A 21,491-nucleotide genomic window follows, 5' to 3' on the forward strand; every position below is an offset into this window, starting at 1 on the left:
AAAGGAAGGTATTTTGAAAAAAAATCTGATTTTGTCTTATAAACAAAAAAAAAACATTGAATGTGATACATAACCCATCACAGTATCCAATAACAGACGGACGAAAAGATTTGAGTATAGCCTATAACACTTGCGACTGGGTATAATACATAAGAACCTCCAATAACTAAAGGCAGTGGCTAGTCGTACAGTCCCGTACGGCTAGACAAGAGGCTAACCGTACGGCCCCGTACGGCTAGACAATAGGCTAGCCTTACGGCGCTGTACGTATTATAGCCTTTCCTATTGAGATTGTCTAGCCGTACGGCTTATAAAGTATAGAATTGTCATTTAGTGCTGTTAATCAGTAATATGCAGCAAAGACAAATAAGCGCCCGAGCCGATTGTGACGAAGATATTTCGTACATATTTTCCTAAAATAAGGCTAGTATTCCACCAATCCGCATCCGCATCCGTATCCGCGTCAGTATCCGCAAAATCGTTATACGGACGCTATATTCCATTTATCCGCAAACGGATGCGGACGAGATAGGGACGGCATTTAGCACGATGAGAGTAGCTGTCATCTAAAAAATAAACTGAAAATCTATCGAATTCGTGAAAAAATACCCGGAATTATACAACCAACGCAGTTCTGCATATCGTGACTCTGATTATACTTTAAAGTTTAAATGTATGGAAAATCATAGCCAAGGCACTAAAAGAAGATGTTTCAGGTATTTACCATTTGTATCCTTTTACGGACAGAACGATGATTTGTACCTTATATCTACTTAAATTCACGCTTAGCAGCTTGTCCTTCATTATAATTATCTCAATAATTATAATTTTTAGTTTTATCCATATACAAAAATAAAGATACGTTCGACGTATGCGGATAAATGGAATATAGCGTCCGTATATTTTGCGGACAGGATACATTTACAGATAGATGGAATAGTAGCCCAAGAATGCTCACTTGAGCGTTCTATTGCGGACGCCTATTCGCGTGCGGATACGGATGAATGGAATAAGTGCAGTGCATTTCTACTTGTTTTATTTTTTGCGGATGCGGATATGCGGTTGCGGACAGATGGAATAGTAGCCTATAACTGAAGCATTCGTATTTTTAGTTAGTGTTCGTGTGGCGAATAAATGGTTGCAGGAATTTATCAAAGCGCTGACGTCACTGTAGGTGTTCGTTGTTGTATAAGTTTAGACGCACATCAGTTTAAAAAATTATGTTATAGCTTTTTATATTGCAAGTTTTGAATGGACACAATCCATTCAAAATTATAAAGAGTGTGTCTTAAAGCACAGGTTCAGATGGTTTTTTTTAAATCATTAATAAAAAATAAATTTTTAGCTTCGTTTTGGGAAAACAGGGCTAAATGCTTATGCATAAATTGTCATCCCAGTACAAGAGACCCTTTAAACATTATAAAATACGACATGTCGTCCTTGTTTAGCGTGTTTGCATTGCACAAGCTAATCAGTATGCACAGGCTTATCTTATTTGACATGCATTAAGCCCTGTTTTCTCTGAAAGCAGCCAGTATGTGCAGATTTTCAATGATAAACACTAGACTGGCCAATATCGTCTTACAAGCTGTTAAACTCTATTACTCATATACACCAACTGCAGTGCACCAGTGAGTGGTGGACTATAAACAGGCAAATGTGGTGGTTATCTTTCCTAGCAGACGCTAGAAGAATGTGTAGTCTGCTGCAACGGACAGTGGTTGTCTTTCCATGTCATAGTTAAAGGGATCTTTTCACGGTTTGGTAAATTGACAAAATTGAAAATAGTTGTTTCAGATTCGCAAATTTTCGTTTTAGTTATGATATTTGTGAGGAATCAGTATTACTGAACATTCACCATGGTCTAATATAGCCATTATATGCATCTTTTCACGATTTAAAAACCTAAAAATTATAGAGCGTTGCAACGCGAAACGATTGAATAATTTGGAGAGTTCTGTTGTTATCGTTTAAATTTGTGAAACTACGAAGATTGCTTATATCAGGTATAGAATACACCTCTCATGTATGCTTGGCAGGATAGCTCATTAGGCTAAAGCGTTTTTTACTCCAGGATTCCGGGGGTCACTGGTTCGAGCCCTTGTACGGGCTTCTTTTTTTCCATTTTTAAATTTTATTTTTGATTTTTTTCTGGAGCGTTAAAAATCCAATGTTTACATTCATCAATATAAAGCATTTAATGACAAACTTAAAAACATGTCAAAATCTGTGAAAAGGCCCATTTAAGGCTTCTACGCACATACCGATTTGCAAAAACATTAGCGTTAGCTGACGCTCACACTAAAAATGAACCGTTAAACTAAATTTAGATTCACATCGTACATGCACGATTTACATGCTGGCGAATTCGACTGTACATACATTTTCGATTTCAGAATTTAATATCTGGCTTATTTTGCATATATCGACACATGTTCTTCTTAACTTTTATTTAAGTTTATGTTCAAATATATGTTTAATAAGTTGTTTTTTTTTTATACACATTTTATGTAAATTAATAAATATTTGAAAAAATCGTATAATCTCGCTTTAAAAATTCTTCATCTTTCACGGCTTCCTTTCATGTCATACGGTTGCTTATTTGATTCATTAATTAGTCGACGTTCCTAAGGCGTGAAAAACCTGTATTAAAGAGTTGCGGCATCGATATTTTGAAATTTAATGACGACAGCCGTCAAAGTTACGTTCTAGAAATTGACTTACACACAATTTAAATCGGTTTCTAATTTGATTCTTTGATAAGACGACTTTCCTATGTAAGGAGTGAAAACTGTTTTAATTAGTTGCGGCATCGATATTATGAAATTCAATGACGGCCAAGGTACTGCTCAGAAATGGAGTCACACAAATAATTTAATTGTCGTTCAGACAATGGATAAATATATGGTTTCATACAAGCAATATATCAGTTCACTGAAAATGGTTGTCTTTAACTTAGACAATATCCATAGGAAAGGCTATACGTACAGAGCCGTACGGCAAACCTATTGTCTACCCGTACGGGGCCGTGCGGCTAGCCTCTTGTCTAGCCGTACGACTAGCCACTGTAAAATGTATAGTTATTTCATTTTCATTTTACAAATGTCTCTAAAAATATATTTAAATTTTCTCTATCATGGAAGTGTCATTTATTCATACAACACATGACAAATTATAACAACAATATATGTTAAAATTATCTGACCCTTGTCAGACGTTTTATTATGAAACTAATAAATGATATGCATGATTGTCAGATTGTGAAATGCTCAATTCAAGTATTATATAAGAGATAAATGGTGACGGACCCATGACAAACAAATAATTGGAGATAGTAGTAACAATCCATCATAAGTTGCAGTACGAACTAAATGATTATCATGAAAATAAAAACTGATTTAACAAGCAAATTCGTTGAATTGATATCCCCAGCCATTATACTTCTGGATACAAGTTATGGCTCTGGACACACAAAAAAAGCATTTTTTTCAAATACAAAGGGTCATAACTCCGCTATTAATCAAGGATGTACAATGCCATTTGGCGTGCATCATCCTCTTATCCATATATATATACTCGTACCAAGTTTCAATGAAATCTGCTAAAGCACTTCCAAGATATGGTTCCGGACACAAAAGTGCCGGACGGACAGACGGAAAGACGGACAATGCCAAATTAATATCCCTCCGCTGTTGGCGGGGGATCACAAAAATTAAGCAAAATTAATTACATACACAACAAGATGCGTTTGTGAAACCCAATGCCCCGTATATAACGTTTGACCTTGAAGGATGACCTTGACCCTTCACCACTCAAAATGTGCAGCTCCATGAGATACACATGCATGTCAAATATAAAATTGCTAGCTTCAATATTGCAGAAGTAACATAACATGAACAATTTTGACCCATATATTTGACCTTGAAGGATGACCTTGACCTTTCACCACTCAAAATGTGCAGCTCTATGAGATACATATGCATGCCAAATATCAAGTTGCTATCTTCAATAGTGCAAACGTATTCATAAAATAAGCGATTTGGGCCACATATATTTAACAACTGACCTTGAAGGATGACTTTGACCTTTCAACACTCAAAATTTGCAGCTCCATGAGATACACATGCATGCCAAATTTCAAGTTGCTATCTTCAATATTGCAAAAGTATTAATAAAATAAGCGATTTGGGCCACATATATTTGACCTCTGACCTTGAAGGATGACCTTGACCTTTCACCACTCAAAATGTGCAGCTCAATGAGATACACATGCTTGGCAAATATCAAGTTGCTATCTTCAATATTGCAAAAGAATTCATAAAATGAGCGATTTTGGCCACATATATTTGACCTCTGACCTTGAAGGATGACCTTGACCTTTCACCAATGATAATGTGCAGCTTCAGGAGATGCATTTGCATGCCAAATATCAAGTTGCTACTTTCAATATTGCAAAATGTTAAAGTTGGCATAAACAGACCAACCAACCAATCAACAGACCGACAGAGCAAAAACAACATGTCCCCCACTACTATAGTGGGGGACATAAAAATAGACTGATCCTACAAGCAAACCCCATATTTACACAGAACAATGTCTGAATTGACATAAATTTGGACAAAAAACATGCATTTTCCTGGATTTGAAGCACAGACCTTTTGATTGCAAACAACAGTCTTACTTACTAAGACATTTCTGAAAATTACACGTTGCCAGCAAAGTACATTTTTAAATCAGATATGCAATGTCATGTCCTTACCAAATTGTACTAGAGCTGTTTTCACTTCGAGTTTGCAAACAGCCTTAAAATATAAACTAAACACTAGAAAAGAATCTTTAACAAGGGCTGTTTGTAAAACAAGCATGCCCCCCATATGGGCTGTCCGTTGTAGTGGCAGCCATTGTGTGAATACGTTTTTTGTCACTGTGACCTTGACCTTTGACCTAGTGACCTGAAAATCAATAGGGGTCATCTGTGAGTCACGATCAATGTACCTATGAAGTGTCATGATCCTAGGCAAAAGCGTTCTTGAGTTATCATCCGAAAATCATTTTACTATTTCGGGTCACCGTGACCTTGACCTTGTGACCTCAAAATCAATAAGGGTCATCTGTGAGTCATGATCAATCTACCTGTGAAGTTTCATGATCCTAGGCATATGCGTTCTTGAGTTATCATCTGAAAACCATTTTACTATTTCGGGTCACCGTGACCTTGACCTTTGACCTAGTGACCTCAAAATCAATAGGGGTCATCTGCAAGTCATGATCAATCTAGCCATGAAGTTTCATGATCCTAGGCGTATGAATTTTTGAGTTATCATCCGGAAACCATTTTACTATTTTGGGTCACCGTGACCTTGACCTTTGACCTCAAAATCAATAGGGGTCATCTGCGAGTCATGATCAATGTACCTATGGAGTTTCATGATCCTAGGCCCAAGCGTTCTTGAGTTATCGTCTGACAACCACCTGGTGGACGGACCGACAAACTGACATACCGACAGACCGACCGACATGAGCAAAGCAATATACCCCCTCTTCTTCGAAGGGGGGCATAATGAGATAAAAGTGCACTTACAAAATCAAAGTCTTTCATTTTGAAAACCAATAGACAGAATTATAACATATAAAAAGTATACAATCTTCAGTACACTGATCAACAAATTAAAACATTTTAAATCATACAATTTGCATAAAATTCAAAGCTTGATATCTCAAAAACTTATCCACAATATTGAAAGATATTAAGAATCTTACAATCTGCATCATAACTAAAGCTCAATATCTTATAAAACTGATTGACTAAACTGCAACATTTTACAAATTATTTAATCTACAAAAAATGAAAAACTTCATATTTCAAAATTCAACCGACAGCATTGACACATATTTAGAATCATACAAAGTTAAAGCTTCAAATGTCAACTTGAAATGAGTCCAAAGTACACGGACTTTAGTGAAACACTGGTAAGGGACTAAAAAGGCAGTTAACAACAAGAGCTGTGTTCGTAAAACACAATCCCCCTTACTGCGCCGCTTTGAAGCCATATATTCGACCTATGACATTGAATTATGACCTTGACCTTTCACCACTCAAAATGTGCAGCTCCATGAGATACACATGCTTGCCAAATATGAAGTTGCTATCTTCAATATTGCAAAAGTATTCATAAAATGAGCGATTTTGGCCACATATATTTGACCTCTGACCTTGACCTTTCAGAAAATTAAAATGTGCAGCTCTATGAGATACATATGCATGCCAAATATCAAGTTGCTATCTTCAATATTGCAAAAGTTATTGCAAATGTTAAAGTTGGCGTAAACAGATCAACCAACCAACCAACAGACAGGACAAAAACAATATGTCCCCCACTACTATAGTGAGGGACATAAAAATAGACTGAACCTTCAAGCAAACCCCAAATTTACATAGAACAATGTCTGAATCGCCATAAATTTGGACAAAAAACATGCATTACCCTGTATTTGAAGCACAGACCTTTTGATTGCAAACAACAGTCTTACTAAGACATTTCAGAAAATTACACGTTGCCAGCAAAGTACATTTTAAAATCAGATATGCAATGTCATGTCCTTACCAAATTGTAATAGAACTGTTTTCACTTCGAGTTTGCAAACAGCCTTAAAATATAAACTAAACACTAGAAAAGAATCTTTCAGGAGATAAAAGTGCACTTACAAAATCAAAGTCTTTCATTTTGAAAACCAATAGACAGAATTAAAACATAAAAATTATGCAATCTTCATTACACTGATCAACACCATTAAAACATTTTAAAATCATACAATTTGCATAAAACTCAAAGCTTGATATCTCAAAAACTTATCCACAATATTGAAAGATATTAAGAATCTTACAATCTGCATCATATTTAAAGCTCAATATCTTATAAAACTGATTGACGAAACTGCAACATTTTACAAATTATTTAATCTACAAAAAATGTAAAACTTCATATTTCAAAATTCAACTGACAGCATTGACACATATTTAGAATCATACAAAGTTAAAGCTTCAAATGTCAACGTGAAAAACACATCCAAGATATCATTTAAACTAATATACTGACAAAGTTTCAAGAAGATTCATAAGTCCATATAAGGAAAAATGCCCCGCCCACTGGTGGCCATGTTTTTCTTAGCAACTGGAACCAATTTCAAACTTGTCCAAATATCATTGGGACAAATCTTCTGACAAAGTGTCATGATGATCGTACAATAAATATGGCTTCTAGAGTTTTAACAGGGTTTTACTTTAGCCATATAAGGAAAAATACCACGCCCCCTTAGTGGCCATGTTTTTCCACCAACTAGAACCATTTTTGAACTCATCCAAGATATCATTAGGACAAATCATCTGACCAAGTTTCATAATAATCGGAAAATAAATGTGGCCTACAGAGTGTTTACAATGTTTTAGTAAAGCATGATACATAACCATATTAGGAAAAATGCCCCGCCCCCTGGTGGCCATGTTTTTTAAGCAAACGAAACTATTTTTGAACTAATCCAAGATATCATTAGGACAAATCTTCTGACCAAGTTTCATGAAGATAAGAAAATAAATGTGGCCTATAGAGTGTTAACAAAGTTTTACTATAGCCATATAAGGTAAAATGCCCCACCCCCTGGCGGACATGTTTTTCAACCAACCAGCATCATTTTTTAACTTGTCTACGATATTTTTTGGGATGAATATTCTGACCAAGTTTCATGAAGATCGGAAAATAAATGTGGCCTCAAGAGTGTTAACAAGATTTTACTATAGCCATATATAGCCATATAAGGAAAAATGCCCCGCCCTTTGGCAGCCATGTTTTTCAAGCAAACGTAACCATTTTCAGCTCGTCTAAGATATCATTGAGACCAAACTTCTGACCAAATTTCATGAAGAATGGACAATAAATGTGGCCTCTAGAGTGTTAGCAATGTTTAACTAAAGACATAAGGAAAACTCCCCCGCCCCTTGGCGGCCATGTTTTTTCACTGATCTGGACCATTTTCAAACTCGTCCAAAATATAAATAAAACCAATGTTTTGACCAAGTTTCATGATGATTAGGCAAACATTTTGACTTCTAAAGTGTTCACAAGGTTTCTCTATAGCCATATAAGGAAAACTGCCCCGCCCCTGGCGGCCATGTTTTTCAACGGACCGGAACCAATTTTTAACTAAACCAAAATATCATTTAGACAAACATTTTGACAAAGTTACATGAAGATTGGACTTCTACAGTGTTCACAAGTTTTTTTGTTGTTTTTTTGACCTAGTGACCTAATTTTTGACCCAGCATGACCCAGTTTCGAACTCAGTCGAGGTATCAATGTGACAAATGTTCTGCAAAATTTCATGAAGATCAGACAATAAATGTGGCATCTAGAGTGTTCACAAGGCAAAATGTTGACGACATACAACGCACAACGGACAAAAGGCAATCACAAAAGCTCACCATGAGCATGTTGCACTCAGGTGAGCTCAAAAGTTATGGCCAATTTTAAAGTTTTCAGACGGACGGACAGAAGCAATATATTTAACATTTAACCTTGAAGGATTACCTTGACCTTCACTTTTCACCACTCAATATGTGCAGCTTCACAAGATGCACATGCATGCCAACTGGAGCTTTGTCACAGACGTGACATATACCCCCACATAACGCATTGACACAGACTATTTTGTATGCTGTCTTCACAAAACAAGATAATACAATTTATGGCGATTTTTTAAGAATCATTATGCCATTATCATTTATAGCCATTTTTACCTTTGAACTCTTGAATTGTTTCACATGACAAGCCTTCCAATGACTTTGAACAAAATTGATGTACAGAGTCATTTTAAAATCTTACAATGAATGACATATTTATGGCCCAGACAAGATAATTTATTGCCATTTTTGACCTTTGAACTAAAACTACAACTTTGAGTTTGAAGATATCGACGTAATTCTTTCGCGCGACACACTGTCAAATGATGGTGAACAAAAGAGCCAACGATTTTAAAATCGCACAATAAACAACATAGTTATTGCCCAGACAAGCTCAATTATGGCCATTTTTTACCTTTAAACTCAAATTGTGCCCTTGTTCTTGGAAATATCGACGTAATTCTTTCGCCCGACACACTGTTCAATGATGGTGAACAAATGTGCCAAATGATTTTAAAATCTCACAATAAAAAACAAAGCTATGGCCCGGACAAGCATTTGACCTTTGAACTCCCAAGTGTGACCTTGACCTTTGAGATATTGACGTAATTTCTTTTAACGCGACACACCGTTCCATGATGGTGAACAAATGTACCGAGTCATTTAAAAATGTAACGATAAATAACATAGCTATGGTCCGTACAAACTTACAGTTTAAAACATACTAAGTGACCCCATGACCTAGTTTTTGACCTGGCATGACCCATATTCAAACTTGATCTAGACATTATCTACATACAACTACTGACCAAGTTTGGTGAAGATCGGATGAAATATCGGGACAGACCGACAAACGTGACTCCTATATAGCCCCCATTACCAATTGTAATAGGGGTATAAATATCAAGTTGCTATGTTCAATATTGAAAAAGTTATGGCCATATAAGTTTTCGGCCAGATGGACAGACTGACTGACTGACGGACAGTTCAACTGCTATATGCCACCCTACCAGGGGCATAAACATATTCCACAGTTCAACAATTCTTTTTCCATTTTTGTTTTTCCATAATAATGTTATGGACCCTTGCCCTTATCTGGGCCACTGTTCTTCCGGTAAGTATTTTTAGGGACCCCATTATTTTTGAGCCAGATGGCATTTTTTTTTCTCTTAATTCATCTCTAAAAAAGTTCATGAAACATATGTTCTCTTCGCTGGCCCACTTTCGTTTCATTCCTTTTCTTGTCCCTGTCCCTAAAACAAGAATAGATATAAAAAATAAAATAGCAATGAGTATCATGTCAGTGTTTTTTTCAGTTTTGGGGAAAAGGGGTCGGGTCCCCTGAGAGGGGGATAATTCACGTGTAAAAGGGGAAATTTCAATGCTAAGCAAGTAACATACAAAATCAAGTTGTAACACCATAATTCACCATACACAGAGAGAAAAACATTATTCCAACTTTTTTTGTCATCAACATGTTATGTTTATGTTCAAAGATCAACATTTTTTGGCTTTTCTGTGAATTATTTAAACGAGGTATTGATTAAAATTGAACTACACTTCCAAGAGGGGAAATTTTCAAATATTTTTGGGAAAAATATACACTCTAAGCAGCAAACTCATTTGTTCAGTGACTGTAAGCCCTTTATTTTGTTGACTTTTCTACTGAATTGATCCTTGCACACAAAGTATCAACATAAGTCAGTGTTCTGCCGTGGATGCGCCCTTGTGTTATTGTCGCAAAAAACAAATATTTGTCCCCACCCGTTTTCTGTATATGGGTCCGCGGGCGCACATGAATTAGAAATAAAAACTAATCGATTCAATTTGTAAGTCGGTAAAGTAATCGAGTGAATGTGTAACCAGAACAAACTATTTCATTGGACATGACGTCATTTCGCAGCCAATGGTTAATTTATTTAATATTAACACTCTATTTCATTGGTAAGTTGAGATTATAACAACCAATCAGATATCAAGGAAATTTCCGAACCTATCAAAATGGCTTAAAGTGACAGGCCAAAGAAAACAAAATCCATTTTTTTTTTTTCCTCCGGCAAGTAAAATTAGAAAATATGACAATAATATTAACAACCCAACAGAGTCTTCCCAAGTCCCAACATCGTTTAGCAATTACGAAAAAAGTCTGCCCCTAAACGTACATTCCAAGAAAATTGGCTTCAAAAATGTCCTTGGTCACTGTTTGACAACAACAAAATGACATGCAGATTGTGCATAAAGCAAAAAAGAAAACGCCTTTACTATCGGTATTTCTAATTATCGAACAAGTACTTTGACATGCGGAGTCCAATGACCATAAATTTTTTCAAAGTTTTGTAAATATGTTGACAACTGTTTGACAGTGTTAAAAAGTTTTTTGAATGTTCCAGTTTTAATAACAATGTTACAACCTGACTGTAAGAAGTTTAAGCACGTTTAAAAGTTCAAGTTAAAGGTTATTAGTTTCCACACATTTAATTCTGCTACAAAAATATTTCTGTGTCCCCATATTTTTTCTTTTTGTCCCCACTTTTGTAATCCTAAAGGGTCCCCAACAGTAAAATTTCACAGCAGAACACTGCAAGTGATACAATGATTGAATATTGTAGAGCAAGGTTTTCCTGATAAAAATGCACAAAACCTGAACATGTTAGGAGGTAAAATGAACTAACTGAAACTGTTTTAACACCAGTTTAAACCAATTTTTCACACATATAAGAACTGACAGTTCGCAGAACTATCATTTCTTGGAAGAACAAGTACTAAACATTAACTTTCATAGCAAACTGCCTACTTTGTACTTTACAAGGACTTTTACAAGCACATTGTTGTAACCCTGTAGATCACAGAGGAGGTCGTCTAGAGCATCACACTTGACTTGGACTACTCATTTACTTTAATACAGTCATGACATAAGACTCTGTCACATAATGATAGAAAATGCAGAGAAACCCGTCTTCAAATTTAGTTCATACCTTGAGGATTTGGCTGCCTCATTTCATCATGGGTCAGACTGGCTGGCCCTTCACTGGCAGCAGTTGACATGGACTCTGAAAGAACCAAAGTGAAACCTGTAGATTGCATATGATCAGCACAGTCAACACTGGCATGTTGTATCATGAGAGGCTCTGACTCCTGTACAGATTCTAGACTGTGGGTGTCTTCAACAGTTGCCTCAATGACTGTAAACATATAATGTCAACAGTGGGGTCTTGTATGTCTATTATCCATTGGTGGATCTTGCTGAAATCTATAGAAAACATGCATGCCCCCCATATGGGCTGTCCGTTGTAGTGGCAGCCATTGTGTGAATACGTTTTTTGTCACTGTGACCTTGACCTTTGACCTAGTGACCTGATAATCAATAGGGGTCATCTGCAAGTCACGATCAATGTACCTATGAAGTGTCATGATCCTAGGCAAAAGCGTTCTTGAGTTATCATCGGAAAATCATTTTACTATTTCGGGTCACCGTGACCTTGACCTTTTGACCTCAAAATCAATAGGGGTCATCTGCAAGTCATGATCAATGTACCTATGATGTTTCATGATCCTAGGCCCAAGCGTTCTTGAGTAATCGTATGACAACCACCTGGTGGACAGACGGACCGATCGACATGAGCAAAGCAATATACCCCCTCTTCTTCGAAGGGTGGCATAAATATATATTGGCTTGGACAACAGAAAATTGTACTAGAATATATAGTCTACAGTTGGGTCATGTCTTTATCATCAATAGATGGGCCTTTATTATATGACAACAGAAATACCATGGGTCAGACTGGCTGGCTCTTCACTTGGCTCCCTCCTATCATGGGTCAGACTGGCTGGCTCTTCACTTGGCTCCCTCCTATCATGGGTCAGACTGCCTGGCTCTTCACTGTCAGCAGTTGACATGGACTCTGAAAGAACCAAAGTAAAACCTGTAGATTGCATATGATCAGCACAGTCAACACTGGCATGTTGTATCATGAGAGGCTCCGACTCCTGTATAGATTCTAGACTGTGGGTGTCTTCAACAGTTGCCTCAATGCCTGTAAACATATAATGTCAACAGTGGGGTCTTGTATGTCTATTATCCATTGGTGGGTCTTGCTGAAATCTATAGAAAACATGCATGCCCCCCATATGGGCTGTCCGTTGTAGTGGCAGCCGTTGTGTGAATACGTTTTTTGTCACTGTGACCTTGACCTTTGACCTAGTGACCTGAAAATCAATAGGGGTCATCTGCGAGTTACGATCGATGTACTTATGAAGTGTCATGATCCTAGGCAAAAGCGTTCTTGAGTTATCATCCGAAAATCATTTTACTATTTCGGGTCACCATGACCTTGACCTTTGACCTTGTGACCTCAAAATCAATAGGGGTCATCTGCGAGTCATGATCAATCTACCTATGAAGTTTCATGATCCTAGGCATATGCTTTCTTGAGTTATCATCCGAAAACCATTTTACTATTTCGGGTCACCGTGACCTTGACCTTTGACCTAGTGACATCAAAATCAATAGGGGTCATCTGCGAGTAATGATCAATCTACCCATGAAGTTTATGATCCTAGCCGTATGCGTTCTTGAGTTATCATCCGGAAACCATTTTACTATTTCGGGTCACCGTGACCTTGACCTTTGACCTCAAAATCTATAGGGGTCATCTGCGAGTAATGATCAATCTACCCATGAAGTTTCATGATCCTAGGCGTATGCGTTCTTGAGTTATCATCCAGAAACCATTTTACTATTTCGGGTCACTGTGACCTTGACCTTTGACCTAGTGACCTCAAAATCAATAGGGGTCATCTGCGAGTCATGATCAATCTACTGACAAATTGTACTAGAATATATAGTCTACAGTTGGGTCATGTCTTTATCATCAATAGGTGGGCCTTTATTCTATGATAACAGAAATACCATGGGTCAGACTGGCTGGCTCTTCACTTGGCTTCCTCCTATCATGGCTCAGACTGGCTGGCTCTTCACTTGGCTCCCTCCTATCATGGGTCAGACTGCCTGGCTCTTCACTGTCAGCAGTTGACATGGACTCTGAAAGAACCAAAGTGAAACCTGTAGATTGCATTCGATCAGCACAGTTAACACTGGCCTGTTGTATCATGAGAGGCTCTGACTCCTGTATAGTTGCCTCAATGCCTGTAAGCATATAATGTCAACAGTGGGGTCTTGTATGTCTATTATCCATTGGTGGGTCTTGCTGAAATCTATAGAAACAAGGGCTGTTTGTAAAACATGCATGCCCCACATATGGGCTGTCCGTTGTACTGGCAGCCATTGTGTGAATACGACTTTTGTCACTGTGACCTTGACCTTTGACCTAGTGACCTGAAAATCAATAGGGGTCATCTGCAAGTCACGATCAATGTACCTATGAAGTGTCATGATCCTAGGCAAAAGCGTTCTTGAGTTATCATTCGAAAATCATTTGACTATTTCGGGTCACTGTGACCTTGACCTTTGACCATGTGACCTCAAAATCTATAGGGTTCATCTACGAGTCATGATCAATCTACCCATGAAGTTTCATGATCCTAGGCGTATGCGTTCTTGAGTTATAATCCGGAAACCATTTTACAATATCGATCACCGTGACCTTGACCTAGTGACCTCAAAATCAATAGGGGTCATCTGCAAGTCATGATCAATGTACCTATGATGTTTCATGATCCTAGGCCCAAGCGTTCTTGAGTTATCGTATGACAACCACCTGGTGGACGGACGGACCGATCGACATGAGCAAAGCAATATACCCCCTCTTCTTCGAAGGGTGGCATAAATATATATTGGCTTGGACAACAGAAAATTGTACTAGAATATATAGTCTACAGTTGGGTCATGTCTTTATCATCAATAGGTGGGCCTTTATTATGAACGTCTCGATGAGGTACTGATGTAGAAGAAAATCAATACATACATTAGAGACCCGAACAAATTCATGAGCCACATTCTGGGTCGTAACGTAACAAGGGCCGTAACGGTAAAGATTTTAATTACATTTGTACTTAGCAGAGTTCCGAAGTACAGTCTATTACAAGATAAATCTGAGCCGATTTTAAAAAACGTATAGCAAATTTTGTAATTTAATGACGACCTGCTCCATGAAGTTTACTTTCAGTTTAGAGCCGCCGTGATCAGTAACATTTTTGTGTTTTGCATCCGATTTGAATGTTCTCCAAAAAATATAATAATAAATTCACATGTCTACTCAATAGCTATGTATTTTAAGAACACATTTCGCGAGAATTTCTCACGAAAAATGACATGTACAATGTTTAAATCAAAGTTTTAAGCTGTGATTAAAAGTTTCAAAAACACCCAATGCGCCCTTTTTAAGAGAATCTCCGTGCAAAATGCCCTTTTTTCAAGTCATGCGCCATGCCCCTCTGCCTTTCTAGATGAAACACTACAAGCTAACTCCAATATAACCCCCTAAACTTCGTTTGTGGGGGTATAATAAAATCATTCTCAAAAGTTAAATAATATCTTTTGTAGTTGTAGATTATTCGGGTATTAATCCTCTCATTTCACAAATAAACTGTTCATAACAGATGAGATGGCAAGCATAAATGCCTTAATGAACACAAAATATTTTGCATGTTGTCTTCACAAAAAACAGCCCAAACCATGCTCAATGTTAAAAACGCACTAAGTGACCCCGTGACCTAGTTTTTGATCCGGCATGACCCATATTCACACTTCACCTAGGTATCCTCTAGATACAACATCTGACCGAAGATCGGATGAATACAACTTGAATTAGAGAGCGGACACTTAATACAGACGGACCGACCGACAGACCAACAGACAAGTTTGGTGAAGATTAGATGAAAACAACTTGAATTAGAGGGTGGACACTTAATACGAACCGACCGACAAGTTCACTCCTATATACATCCCTAAACTTTGTTTGTGGGGGTATAATTGCATTTATACCTTGAGGATTTGGCTCCCTTCTATCATGGCTCAGACTGGCTGGCTCTTCACTTGGCTCCCTCCTATCATGGGTCACACTGCCTGGCTCTTCACTGTCAGCAGTTGACATGGACTCTGAAAGAACCAAAGTGAAACCTGTAGATTGCATTTGATCAGCACAGTTAACACTGGCCTGTTGTATCATAAGAGGCTCTGACTCCTGTATAGTTGCCTCAATGCCTGTAAGCATATAATGTCAACAGTGGGGTCTTGTATGTCTATTATCCATTGGTGGGTCTTGCTGAAATCTATAGAAACAAGGGCTGTTTGTAAAACATGCATGCCCCACATATGGGCTGTCCGTTGTACTGGCAGCCATTGTGTGAATACGACTTTTGTCACTGTGACCTTGACCTTTGACCTAGTGACCTGAAAATCAATAGGGGTCATCTGCAAGTCACGATCAATGTACCTATGAAGTGTCATGATCCTAGGCAAAAGCGTTCTTGAGTTATCATTCGAAAATCATTTGACTATTTCGGGTCACTGTGACCTTGACCTTTTCTTGAGTTATAATCCGGAAACCATTTTACAATTTCGATCACCGTGACCTTGACCTAGTGACCTCAAAATCAATAGGGGTCATCTGCAAGTCATGATCAATGTACCTATGATGTTTCATGATCCTAGGCCCAAGCGTTCTTGAGTTATCGTATGACAACCACCTGGTGGACGGACGGACCGATCGACATGAGCAAAGCAATATACCCCCTCTTCTTCGAAGGGTGGCATAAATATATATTGGCTTGGACAACAGAAAATTGTACTAGAATATATAGTCTACAGTTGGGTCATGTCTTTATCATCAATAGGTGGGCCTTTATTATATGATAATAGAAATACCATGGGTCAGACTGGCTGGCTCTTCACTTGGCTCCCTTCTATCATGGGTCAGACTGGCTGGCTCTTCACTTGGCTCCCTCCTATCATGGGTCAGACTGCCTGGCTCTTCACTGTCAGCAGTTGACATGGACTCTGAAAGAACCAAAGTGAAACCTGTAGATTGCATTTGATCAGCACAGTTAACACTGGCCTGTTGTATCATGAGAGGCTCTGACTCCTGTATAGTTGCCTCAATGCCTGTAAGCATATAATGTCAACAGTGGGGTCTTGTATGTCTATTATCCATTGGTGGGTCTTGCTGAAATCTATAGAAACAAGGGCTGTTTGTAAAACATGCATGCCCCACATATGGGCTGTCCGTTGTACTGGCAGCCATTGTGTGAATACGACTTTTGTCACTGTGACCTCGACCTTTGACCTAGTGACCTGAAAATCAATAGGGGTCATCTGCAAGTCACGATCAATGTACCTATGAAGTGTCATGATCCTAGGCAAAAGCGTTCTTGAGTTATCATTCGAAAATCATTTGACTATTTCGGGTCACTGTGACCTTGACCTTGTGACCTCAAAATCAATAGGGGTCATCTGCGAGTCATGATCAATCTACCTATGAAGTTTCATGATCCTAGGCATATGCTTTCTTGAGTTATCATCCGAAAACCATTTTACTATTTCGGGTCACCGTGACCTTGACCTTTGACCTAGTGACCTCAAAATCAATAGGGGTCATCTGCGAGTAATGATCAATCTACCCATGAAGTTTCATGATCCTAGCCGTATGCGTTCTTGAGTTATCATCCGGAAACCATTTTACTATTTTGGGTCACCGTGACCTTGACCTTTGACCTCAAAATCTATAGGGGTCATCTGCGAGTCATGATCAATCTACCCATGAAGTTTCATGATCCTAGGCGTATGCGTTCTTGAGTTATCATCCCGAAACCATTTTACTATTTCGGGTCACTGTGACCTTGACCTTTGACCTAGTGACCTCAAAATCAATAGGGGTCATCTGCAAGTCATGATCAATGTACCTATGAAGTTTCATGATCCTAGCCCAAAGCGTTCTTGAGTTATCATCGGAAACCACCTGGTGGACGAACCGACCGACAGACCGACCGACATGTGCAAAGCAAAATACCCCCTCTTCTTCGAAGGGTGGCATAAATATATATTGGCTTGGACAACAGAAAATTGTACTAGAATATATAGTCTACAGTTGGGTCATGTCTTTATCATCAATAGGTGGGCCTTTATTATATGATAATAGAAATACCAAAGGAAATGTTTTGTTTTCCAAAAGCACTTCTAAACGTGTTTTTTTATGCTTTTCGGTATAAGGTATGAGATGTACACAAAATAACAACACACATATCCCCCACTAAAATATGTTATAAGACCTGCTTACAATTTAAATCAGAAAATCTTCATACTTGCAAGTACGTTATTTATCCTTTAAATCATTAAAATAACTCAGAAACAGAAATGTCTAATTGAGCATATAAACTATTTCATAAGGTGTCCAAATCTAAAGGTATTCCTATACTCCCTTTTTTTTTTAATGGGCTACCATAACAATGACTCTGTTATGGACCACTTTCATAATACAAATGAACAGTGGCCAATGATCTATCATGGGTATAAATAACTATTTTACCTTCTTGATGGCCATCTTCGTCTTCAATTGGAAGAGGTAAATCTGTAAAAAATGATTTTTTATTTTAGAAATAACTATTTAGAAAAAAATAACCAGAAGTCACTCTTGATACGACAGTAAATATTTTCAATACTTCAAGGTTGTTAAAAAGTATTTTGTTGCATTAGCATTTCTTTAAGAGGATAAACAATTTTCAAGGCACATAAAATAGGTTTGCCTATTTTACCACGTAAATTTTAGACTTATTGAATTAACGTGGCCAAAACAAGGGCCCCGCCTTTCAAACAATGTTTTACATCGTTTGTCTGTTCTCAAGCGCTCTGTTTTGTTCTGAAGAATGATCATTCAGTCGAATTTACTGACAGCCATAGGAGAGAAAGTAACAAAAATTCTCCATCCCAATTCAGTAAAATGAATTATATTAATAAAATTCTTATAATCAAACCTTCTACTACTATGTCCTTCATCTGCCTTCCCTTCCACTCATTGACTTTACCATTTTCAACAGCATACAACATCAGGGCAACCTATAAAATTTCAAGAAGACCATAATATTCCAGTGTCAACAATACTTCCATCATAACAACAGTAGCAATCCATAGTTCCCTGACCTCACTTTTTATTTCAATATCAATATAATTGAACACAAACGTTGCCATATGCTATTTTGTTGACAGCTTGTGAAAGTCTGCACAGTACCATATTTGTAAATTACACAGCCCTACAAATAATATAATCTCAATTATCTGCCACAACACTTAAAGAAACTAGAGCTTTGTCACAGACGTGACCTATACCCCCACGTGCCCCATCCACACAAGAGAATCTAATTAATGGCTATTTTTAAGAATTATTATGCCATTATCATTTATGGCCATTTTGACCTTTGAACTTAAAGCATGACCTTGACCTTGGAGATATCGACATAATTCTTTCCTGCCACACACCATCCATAACGGTGAACACATGATTTTAAAATCTCACAATGAACAACATAGTTATGGCCTTCTTTTACCTTTGAACAAAGTGTGACCTTGACCTTCGAGATATTGACGTAACTCTTTCACGTGACACACAAGTCATATGACAGTGAACAAATGTGCCAATGATTTTTAAATCTCACAATGAACTACATAGTTATGGCCCAGAAAAGCTCATTTATGGCCATTTTTGACATTTGAACTCAAAGTGTGACCTTGACCTTGGAAGATATCGACGTAATTCTTTCGCACAACACACCTTCCAATGATGGTGAAATGTTCCAACTGATTTTAAAATCTCAAAAGAACAACACAGTTATTGCCCGGACAAGATGAAATTCTTTGCGCGACACACCCTCCAATGATGGTTAACAAATGTTCCAAATGATTTTAAATCTCACAATGAATGACAAAAGTTATGGCTCCGGACAAGCATTTTACCCTTGAACTCCAAAAGTGACCTTGATCTAAGTTCTTGGAGATATCGACGCAATTCTTCGCGCGACACACGGTCCCATGATGGTGAACAAATCAAAACCAAGTCAATTAAAAATCTAACAATAAATGAAATAGTTATGGTCCAGACAAACTTTGTGTTTAAAAGCACTAAGTGACCTTGTGACCTAGTTTTTTTACCAGGCATGACCCATATTCAAACTTGACCTAGACATCATCTAGATACAACTTGTGACCAAGTTTGGTGAAGATCGGATGAAATTTCGGGACAGACCGACAAAGTGACTTTTATATAGCCCCCATTACACATAGGTAAGTGGGTATAATTACGCTTTATATTAATGCTAGCTTGTGTGATGTACTGCCTTTAGATATTGCATTTTTTGATACCATTTCGGTAAAGAACTTAATTAATGAAAAGCTGGTCAGTGACCAAATTCCCATTGAATAAATGAAGAAAAGCCACAATAATATAAAATAGTCACAATGGCAACAAATTAGCAGACAACACTAAACAGTATGACAATGAGGGCTAAATAGACCAAACAACAATAACATGAACTGGAGAGTTTCCACCTTGGCATGGACATTGGTTTGTAGCACAAAACACACTCACAACAAGAGATGTGTTTTGTAAGAAACACAATGCCCCTACTGTGCCGCTTTTTTTTATTTGACCTTTGACCTTGAAGGATGACATTGACCTTTCACCACTCAAAATGTGCAGGTCCATGAGATACGCATGTATCCAAATATCAAGTTGCTGTTTTTCAATATTTCAAAAGTTATGATCAAACGTTTTAAGTTTTGGTAAAAGTTTTGTACACACACACCACACCTTGACACGCACACACATACAAAGAAAGACAAGCCCAAAACAATATACCCCCGTTCATTCGATCCAGGGGGCATAAAAAGCCATTAATGCAAAGCATACTAGTCAAAGTCAACATCAGATATGGTCTTACTGTGGCTGCCTGTTAAATTATTCTTTCTTTTAGCCCTCTTAGTTACAATATAGCATTTAGTTTTTCAAATATCTGTGTATGGAAAATTTAAAGATTTTTATTAATGAAATATATACCTTTGAGAGTTCCATGGTACTGGAAGGACAACTGATAATATTCCTTGTGGGTCTTCACATCATGTCCCAGATGCTTTGCAAGCAATTTTAGTTCACCATGAGTCATGTCAAGAATCTATAAAGCATGTTAATTCTTGATTATATTCACAAATATGCAGTCATCATTCCAGTTTGCTGCCAATTTAACAAATTTGTTTTGCATCTTCTACAGAAAAGATGTACACAAGAAAGCTTTTATCTGTATAGTTGTAGTCATTATGGTGCTCCAAATTCTTGTAATCACACCATGCATTTACAGAGTCAAAAATTTTGTAATGTTTAATTCTGAAAAAGCCAACACGTGGTTTGGTATTTACATGATCCGCCATTTTGAAAATAGCTACTTCCTGTATATATGCCAAAATTTATGTTAAATATAACAATTGGGTCTAACAATTTAAAATCATTATTGGGTTCTCACAGATAACCATTTTCTGTCATACAAAAGCTGCCAAAATCAAAGGTCTCCATAAAAGTTTTTATTATAATTTATTCACAAATTGATGGCAAGCAAATTCAAATAATTACTTATTTCTGTATAAAAGCCGAAGTATACATGTATGTATGTATGCCATTAAACTGGAAGAGAATGTAGTATAATTGCTGGAAAGTCTAAATAAATATTGTGCCATAATAAAGAAACCTTCAGGTCACAATATCTCATCTGTACAGGGATATGAAACAAAGACCATAATTCTTAAATGGCTTAAGCAATCCCATATTTGCACAACTAGACTTTAGAAGTAATTGTGAACGATTGTACCAGTTTGTAAAAT

At 37.4% G+C, this 21,491-nt stretch overlaps 1 protein-coding gene across 5 annotated transcripts; it reads right to left on the reverse strand.

Annotated features, from left to right (window-relative positions):
* Positions 1–3,190: 3,190 nt before the first annotated feature.
* LOC127872973 (cell surface glycoprotein 1-like) lies at positions 3,191–20,718 on the reverse strand. 5 transcript variants are annotated; one of them, XM_052416491.1, is made up of 9 exons: positions 20,677–20,718; positions 18,602–18,683; positions 18,157–18,198; positions 16,500–16,631; positions 15,618–15,731; positions 13,584–13,715; positions 12,445–12,576; positions 11,650–11,724; positions 3,191–9,927 (listed from the first exon to the last, which is right to left on the reverse strand). In XM_052416491.1, exons 1-9 carry the CDS (start codon positions 20,689–20,691, stop codon positions 9,710–9,712), a joined length of 942 nt encoding a protein of 313 aa, XP_052272451.1. In that variant the 5' UTR covers positions 20,692–20,718; the 3' UTR covers positions 3,191–9,709. The 5 variants fall into 5 exon arrangements, with proteins under 5 accessions (XP_052272451.1, XP_052272453.1, XP_052272454.1 ...); XM_052416493.1 differs by lacking the exon at positions 15,618–15,731; XM_052416494.1 differs by lacking the exon at positions 13,584–13,715.
* Between the last annotated feature and the right edge of the window lie 773 nt (positions 20,719–21,491).

This window comes from Dreissena polymorpha, chromosome 3 (assembly GCF_020536995.1).
Source record: "Dreissena polymorpha isolate Duluth1 chromosome 3, UMN_Dpol_1.0, whole genome shotgun sequence".
Taxonomy (NCBI): Eukaryota; Metazoa; Mollusca; class Bivalvia; order Myida; family Dreissenidae; genus Dreissena; species Dreissena polymorpha.